Below are 8727 nucleotides of genomic sequence, written 5' to 3'. Positions count from 1 at the left end.
TGGTGACACACATACAGTGTTATGGGTGCAATGATGTTTATGCAGGATGTAAGGATGTACTGATAGTGGCGGTGAAGAAGGAAGTCGGAGATTGTAAGAGGGAGCTGCTGCAGTTCTGGTGATACAGGGAATCAATGGAGATAAGTCCGGGCTGGACCAGACTCGGGTGGTTGCAGTGGTGGTTATAGGTGTGAGGCAGTGAGCAGGCAGTGGTGCGGTTGCCCTCATGTCACGGGCAGTTATAGTGATTAGTGGTGTTGCATTGGTGGAAAGAAATGGTGACAAGGTATGCAACAGCGGCGAGAGGACTGCAATTGTGACAACATTGATGTACAGACAATAGTGATAAAGGATGGACCAATAGAACAGGGAGGTTGCAGAGGTGTAAGGGCGATGCACTGTTGCAGCGGTGACTATACTGAGGGTGGCAGTGGTGTAAGGGGGCCGATGGCGGTGTCTCTGGCGGAAGGAGGCAGCGGTGTGTGGGTAGACGAGAGGGCGGCTCTGCCTCTGCACCGCCTCTCCGCACTGCGGGCTGACGCATGTCCCCAGCGCTCGCCGCCACAGACAGCAAGCAGGCAGGAGCTGAGCGCAGCGAAGGTAAGCAAGTCCTCCTCCGCTCTCACTTTCCCGGGCAGGGGGGGACCAAGCCGCTCCATCAGCTATGGGGCAGAACAGAAAGCAAGACCGAGTAAGCGGGACAACGTGCACCCCTGCATTCGAGCATCATGCAATGCATCATTGGATGCAGACCCGAGGATGATGCACAGGCGTGGATGGTGCAGGCGTGGACCCGGGGATGATGTACAGAGAGGGAGCCGGGGGAGCCGGGGGTGAAAGGGACCCGGGGGTGATGCTCAGACATTGAGTCGGGAATGGTGGGGTGACAGGGTCTCCGGAAAGATGCACAGACATGGAGCCGGGGATGGTGCACAGACAGAGAGCTGGGGGAAGGTGTGGTGACAGGTGCAATGCCCGGGGTAGATGGGGATGAGCGGGGTAAGGTGCAAGCATGGATCTGGGGAAGATTCACAGACTGGGACCGGGGTAGATGGGGTGACAGAGGAGCAGGGGAAGGTGCAGAGACATGGACCCAGGGCGCGGCTTGGACCAGCATCACGCCGGATGCCTGCTCCGTTGATAACAGATTGCGGCGATGGGACGTGGAGGTTGGGGGTGGTGTGTACATTTTGCCCGCTATCTTCCCGAATTTGCTGTTGATGGTGAATCTCGGCAGTTACTTCACTCAACCGACATTAATCTCTGCAAATGTCGAGTGGACGTGGGCTGCAGTGTCTCAGGGGCCGGATGGGCAGCGACTCTGGACTCGCACAACCATTTGTCTCCGCGCCGTGTGGGGCGAAAGCACGGGCAGCATAAAAGGAGGCTTTGTATGAGACCTGGACCCTGCGCACCGATTCCTCGCTTTATTTATTTTGTTTATTTCAGATTGTCGATTCCGAGGAGCTTCAAGGCGACGCCATCGAATGAAAATTCCACAGGAGGCTGATGACAAGATGAATGCAGATACAGAAGGTAGCTGACAACGCCAGCGTTTAGTTGTTGTGGTCATTGAGTGGTTACACACGGCATTAGGTGGAGCCCTGCTCTCGCCGTCGTGTGTCTTAGAGGGGAATAGGGAGCCATTACTTCCACTGCAAATGCAGGGCGAAATTGCTAATAAAATGCAAAGACTGTGGAAATGAATTATTCCTTTTCGTTACCAGGCTCGATATAATCAGTGCTACGAACATTAAATGTACATTTTCACCAGCGTCTCCAATACTATCTCAACATTTAAGAAACAGTTAGGCAGGTACATGGATAGGACAGGTTTGGAAGGATATGGATCAAACGCCGGCAGGTGGGACTAGTGTGGCTGGTGTTGGCCGATGTGGGCAAGTTGAGCCGAAGGGCCTGTTTCCACACTGTATCACTCTATAACCTGCGGTGATAGAGCAGAGGGTAGGGGGGGTGATCGCGGTTGTGATGACCACGGTGGTGGTGTGGTGAGAGTTGTTGCTAATAGGGATCCACAGAAGTGTAGGAACGTCGTCTAAATGTCCATCTAAATGTCCCATTCCCACATTCTGGGCCAATTAAACATTTCAGGACTGGAGGTCTTTTATTTTATCATGGAAAGCAATTAATGTTACTGAAACACTGTGGGGAGATGGAGATGGAGGTCGGGTAGAAGGAGGTACTGATCTAAATGAGTGGTAGAACAGTCGCAAGGGTCTGAAGAGACAACTCTCACTTCTACCTATCTGTGAGTGACAATCAAAAAACGCTTAACCAAAATTTCAATTACATATTTACTGAAGAAGGGTCCCAACCTGAAACATCACCTACCCATTGTCCCCCAGAGTCATTGAATTTTTCTAGCACATTGTGTTGGATTCCAGCATCTGCAGTTTCCTGTATCTCAAATTTAACTGCACCACGATGAACTCTCCTCAAAGTATGCCTACTTTGAAGAAGCTCTACTCTTCTCTCAGATGAGTCTGAAGAATGGCCCAGACCTAACATATCATCCATCCATTGTCATCCAGGAATGTTGTCTGATCTGCTGAGTTACTCCAGCACTCCACAAGATTCCAGCATTTGCAGTTCCTTGTGTTTCGATTTTACTGAGGATCCCATTGGCAGCAACTGAAAATATCAGTTGTGGGAGTTTGTTAGGATAGATTGGATGCCATGAAATGGGGAATGCATTGAAATGGCAAACATACTGGGAGGAGGATTGTGACCATCAAGGCTTCATAAATGATCTGGAATAATGTGCTGTGTGTGGTTTCATAAACAGACCACTGATCAAATCATGATTAGAAACAGTGAAAATGTAGTAAGATTATTGAAGGTTTATAATAGATGTCAGCTGATAGTTTGTCCCAGTAATAGCAATAGAAAGATCAAGGAAGGGTAGCAAGTGTCAGAGATAGCCTAGATGAATTTGAGGTCAGGGTGGAAGTTAATGGTGATGTTAATGAAATTCATGAGCCCTGCATGGGTGCAGGAGGCAGCCTTGATGCAGTCATTGATGCAGCTGAGAAAGAGATGGAAGATAGGGCTGGTGTACGCCCAAAATAAGGACTGTTCAATGTAACTGACAAGAAAGAAGCTGACGTAACCAAAAAAAGACCCGTCTGAAGAAGGATCTTGCCCTGAACGTCACCTATTTACAGTGGCGGACTGGGTCTAAAAATATTGGTTGCCAGGAGACAAAGGGGGCCCACTTCATCAAGGGCCCACTTGATATAGGGGGCCCACTTCATCAGGGGCCCACTTGCCATCGGACACCCTGGCCAGTCCGCTACTGCCTATTTATGTTTTCCAGGGATGCTGCCCGACTTCACAAGCTACTCCAGCACTTTGTGTCTTCTTAGAACCAGATTTCTCGACAGATGTAAAATGTTGCTCAAACTCATGTCATTATTTTGGGAAATAGATTCTACTGGCCTTTTGGGCTGAAAAATGGAACCATGTCCCAGAATGTTAATGTCTTCCACTGGTGGAGCAGTGGGTCTTCCTGTTGGGCATCACATGACAGAGAAGAATTGCTCCAGTTTCATCTGCATCGTCATGTGTGGATTAATGTCATCTTACTTCATATTGTGTTGAGAACATTGGCGAGAGAGGGGTTTCCCTGCACTGAGACTTACTGCTTGAATTGTTTCAAGCTAACTGTTTCACACTGTTATCTGCTTGCTTGTTTTTCCATCATTAAAGGAACAGATTTTGAAAATCAAGAGGAGCTGGAGGAGAAGACAAGGCTAATAAACCAGGTTTTGGAACTGCAGCACACACTCGAAGGTGATTATTTGTTACCACCTCAGTTTAAAAGTAAATAAGGATTTTTGCCTTCCATTGTGCCCCCCCCCCCTCACCCTTTTCCCTGATGGATCCTCTATTCTTTGGTATTGAGCCTTCTCAGTTTCATATTTCTCTCATGATATTTACCTCTTTGCTGGTTGACCTTTATTTCTTCTGTTAACTTATCTTTATTTCTGGATTTGAGTTATTTTTTCTTCTTTTTTCAATGCTAGTTTCAATTTTATTTCTTTACTGATTTATAAATCTTTGCATTTTTCTCTGTCTGCCTTTTGGTGCCATAATATTTTTGTAAGCTGGTGTTTCTGCTCTCCACTCTTTCACAACCCTTTTTGTACTGATTGCTTTTGCCAGTTTAACGTTTCCCTTTTCTCTCTTTATATTGCTTTTTTTGAATGTTGCTCTGTTTTCTGCTACTTTTTTCTCTCTCTTTTTTATTCTCATTGTGTTCTCTTTCTCTGCAGTCATTCTCTCTCACTCCTTCATTCCCTTTTTATGCTCACTTCACTGCATGTCTGTATTATAACCAAATTGCTTCCTCGCCATTCCAAATGTCACCTGCATCTTGTCTGCTCTAACTCCCATATTAAATAAAATGAAGATGGTGGAAATGTTTAGAAAGTTCAGGCAGTATTTGTAGAAAGAGATTTTCCTTAAATATTCAGACACGCAACAGAATGTGGCCATCTAAGCACCTGCCTCGTAGCTCATGGGCTTGATCACTTCACACTGCGAATAGGTAAACGTGACAGGGTTAATGTTTCAGCTCCCTATAACCTTTGTCAGAAATTCTGTTCTAATAAAAGGTAACTGTGTTGAAACATTATGCATAAAGTGCTGGAGTAACTCAGTGGGTCAGGCATCATCCCTGGAGAAGATGAGTAAGTGACGTTGGGACCACTCTTCAGACAACTTTATACCCGTCAGCTTTATATCTCCGCAGGTGTAGTGAGCTAATCTATATGTTGTGTCCATACATATGAAATATCAGTCCCGAAATATCACCTATTCATGTTCACCAGGGATGCAGCCTGTCCCATTGAGTTACTCCAGCACTTTGTGTCGTCTTTTTTATAAACCAGCATCAGCGGTTTACAGTTTTTACAGATCTGAAAGGTTAACTGTTTATCTTAACATGGATACTGCCTGACCTGCTGAATGTTTTCATAATTTTTTTTAATTTTATTTCCAGTATCTGATCTGTAGTCCTTTTGATTTTCATTTACTGCTCTATCTCTCCCCTTCTTTGTCTTTCATTCTCTCAGTTTAAAAAAAAAAACATTTTCATTCCCCTTAACTTAATTAATACAGGTCCACCACCAATTTTCCAGCATCCTTGGTTCCAGAACCACTGGATTATCCAGAGCTTTCTGGATTATCTGTTTTGCCGGACAAACAGAGGTCACGTGCTCTGGGAGGGATTGAACGGTCTGAGAACGGTGTGGAGCCAAGATACCGGCCTGCAGTGTCGGCCTTGGAAGTTAGCCATGGGAATGGATCTGCCGGCTCCGGTCGGGCCAGAGTTCCAGGGCCCTGGCTGCAGGGAGGGTGGGGGGAACATTTGACCAGCTGATTGGCACGGAGGTCCTGATATAGAGATTGGCTGCCTCACCTGGCTGAGGTGCCACATTTTCGATGGAATTCCAGTGCGGATTTCAAATGCACTCTCGTAATTTTATCCGGATTGCCGGACCACTGGTTGCTGGAAAATCGGTGGTGGATCTGTAACTCATGCTGGTTTGTTTGGTTTCTGAGGAAAGGCATTCTTGCCATAGAGGGAGTACAGAGAAGGTTCACCAGACTGATTTCAGGGTTGTCAGGACTTTCATATGAAGAAAGACTGGATAGACTCGGCTTGTACTCGCTAGAATTTAGAAGATTGAGGGGGGATCTTATAGAAACGTACAAAATTCTTAAGGGGTTGGACAGGCTAAATGCAGGAAGATTGTTCCCGATGTTGGGGAAGTCCAGAACAAGGGATCACAGTTTAAGGATAAGGGGGAAATATTTTAGGATTGAGATGAGAAAAACATTTTTCACACAGAGAGTGGTGAATCTCTGGAATTCTCTGCCACAGAAGGTAGTTGAGGCCAGAGGGAGTTAGATGTGGCCCTTGTGGCTAAAGGGATCAGGAGGTATGGAGAGAAGGCAGGATACTGAGTTGGATGATCAGCCATGATCATATTGAATGGTTGTGCAGGCTCGAAGGGCCGAATAGCCTACTCCTGCATCTATTTCCTATGTTCCTATGTTTCCCATCTCTACCCCGACCATCATGTTTGGTTTACAGATCTGTCCGCTAGAGTTGATGCTGTCAAAGAAGAGAACCTGAAACTCAAGTCTGAGAACCAGGTGCTCGGTCAGTACATTGAAAACCTCATGTCAGCCTCCAGCGTCTTTCAAACCACAGAGTCGAAGAACAAGAGAAAGTAAGGAGCTCATTCCGCTGATACCCGTCAGCTTTATATCTCAACAGGTGTAGTGGGCTAATCTGCATGTCGTGTCCATCCGTATGAAATCTCAGTTTGACCTTTTCACCTTAATATTTAGGTCTTAAAATATTCTCAGCTCCTTGCTCCTGTTTGCATATTGGAATTTGATTAGTACGATATGATTCAGTAACTGCTAATTCATGCAATAATTTACAATTCACTTCAAAAGTCAGCAAACTGGAGTAAAATATGCAAACCTCTAAAAATCCACAACTTCCACAGTATTCCATGTTGAAAAATCTTGGTTAAAGGCTGCAATTGAAAGCAAAAATAGAATATAGGGTCAACAGAAAAGTGTATTGTTTGAGACTGCACTGTGTGATCACGGTGCAAAATGTTGTTTTCTGGCCTGTACCTTGTTCTGGGAACAAAAGGAGGCTAGCTACTTGCTCAAGTGAAACCAGGAGGCACATATTCACAGTGTGAAGTGATGAAGCTCTCTGCTCTTAAGCTGCGAGGCAGGTGCCCAGTTGGCTCTCTGTTCCATGCCTGAATATTTAAGAACATTTGCTGGGGAACCCAAAGTTAGAGACAATGTTGAAAAGTGTAAGTCCTGAAGGTAAAGCCTATGAGTAGAGCACAAGAAGCGCCGTGTGCTACATAAGGTATGTGAGATCAATTAAAACATTCCAGGCACTCAAAAAGTATAATCTGTAATTATAGTCAAGCGATAGGTCAATGTGCGATATACCAGTGACCATTGCAGTTTGGGATTTGTCACCAAAATTAAACCATCCAATGCAGAAGGTAGCACCAGGACGTCACAACCAAAGGTAGAGGCCTGATCAAGCTTGGGAAAGGTAGGTATTTGGCTATATTAAAGGATCGGGTCCAGCCAGGGGGAGGTGGAGATCAAGCCCTCCATCACGTGGGTGGCAGGGATAGATGATTGGGTATATGGGATATTGCCACGGATAAATCAGAGGGTTAAGATCATCAGGTCATGAGAAGATCGGATGTCAGGACTTTTGGGATGCTGGAGTCTAAGGATTAGGTGATCAGGACCATTGGCACCTTAAGCAACTCACTGCAGATAATAGCATTCTTCAGGCATCTCTTAACATACCTTACAAACCAGAGCACAACCCGTTCCCTGAGTGAGAAAGAAACAATGGTAAACAGCATCTCTTTTGTCAGCACAGCAAAATTCGCTGAGTGAGAGAGAGGGGAGACAGGGAACTTCATGCAGCCTCTCCAGGAGAGGGAGCAGGTAGGCAGAGACACTGCTCACCAAGCACCATGGGTGGCTACCTGTTCTATTCCATACCCTCAGTACCACATGTTACTCAGTACAGTCTCATCACCATCTGATTGTTCTACATAATTGTCAATACTTTCTGCATCCTAAAAGGTGAAAGGGTTAAACAGCCAGATTATTTAAATAATTCAGTTCATTTGCCTCAAATAACAAATTAATTTCAATAAAAATTGTCCTTTTTTATTTTCCAGACCAACCAAAAGCTCCAAGAAGACAGACAAATAATAGTAACATTTATTATGATAAAGGGGACTGAGAGTTGGGACTGTCCAGTGTTAGACTGTGACCCTGTTAGAATCATTAGATTGTCTTGAGTCAGCTTGGATACCTTTTGTATTTAGTCTATTTAATTAAAGAATAATGAACACTAATGATCATATCGCTCTGCTGCTTCTCCTTTTGCACCCAGGGTTCTGTTTGCATGATTATTTTATGAGTTGTTCTAAACTCATGTGGCATTGAATCAGTACTTTATACCCAGACAATAGGGCAATACATTAATCGCGAAGGATTGAGATAAATCACAGACGTTGAGGCTTCTTTAATAATGATGGGTTTTCTTGTTTTATTTCACCTCAAGGTTACCAGATTACTGATAGAAATGAATGGTGAAGATCTTTGGTCAATCTAAATGCATTCATCTCGCCCATCCAACTATTTCCTGGTTGATTTTTGGCGTTTTGCTTTCGATTTTCCACAAAAGTTCTCTCTACTTGTTGCCAATTCCCTACAGAAAGAATAGCATTCTGTACATTCCAATCCCTACTACCACGTACTGGTTTTCTGATTTTACCTTTTCAAGTAAAACCAACACTTTAAGAGTTTGGGTATATTTAATGCTTCACTGATTTACTTATAGTTGTCCCAATTGAACATAAAATGTTGAACTGTAGATTACAGGAAAAAGGACCGTCATCCCACAATGTTTGTGCTGAACATGATGCCAAACTAATCTCTTCTGCCTGCATGTGTTCTGTGTATCCATCCACTCCCTGCCTAATTCATGTGCCTCTCTAAACTCCTCTTAAAAAGCACTATCATATTTGCTTTTACCACCATCCCTGGCACTGCATTCCAGGCATCCACCACTCTCTGTGTAAAAACATATTCTACACATTTCCTTTAAAGTTTCCCCCACTCACCTTA

The 8727-nt window shown here is 44.7% G+C and overlaps 1 protein-coding gene across 2 annotated transcripts; it reads left to right on the top strand.

Annotated features, from left to right (window-relative positions):
* Positions 1 to 437: 437 nt before the first annotated feature.
* On the top strand, positions 438 to 7952 carry LOC129702188 (short coiled-coil protein B-like). 2 transcript variants are annotated; one of them, XM_055643822.1, is made up of 5 exons: positions 438 to 600; positions 1450 to 1536; positions 3730 to 3813; positions 6122 to 6260; positions 7773 to 7952. In XM_055643822.1, the coding sequence occupies exons 1-5, from the start codon at positions 543 to 545 to the stop codon at positions 7804 to 7806; spliced, it is 402 nt and encodes a 133-aa protein (XP_055499797.1). In that variant the 5' UTR covers positions 438 to 542; the 3' UTR covers positions 7807 to 7952. The 2 variants fall into 2 exon arrangements, with proteins under 2 accessions (XP_055499797.1, XP_055499796.1); XM_055643821.1 differs by lacking the exon at positions 438 to 600 and adding an exon at positions 968 to 1179 and having other exon boundaries at positions 6122 to 6307.
* The last annotated feature ends 775 nt before the right edge of the window (positions 7953 to 8727 follow it).

Source organism: Leucoraja erinacea, chromosome 12 (assembly GCF_028641065.1).
Source record: "Leucoraja erinacea ecotype New England chromosome 12, Leri_hhj_1, whole genome shotgun sequence".
Lineage (NCBI taxonomy): Eukaryota > Metazoa > Chordata > Chondrichthyes > Rajiformes > Rajidae > Leucoraja > Leucoraja erinaceus.
This window is presented reverse-complemented; position numbering and strand designations above follow the sequence as displayed.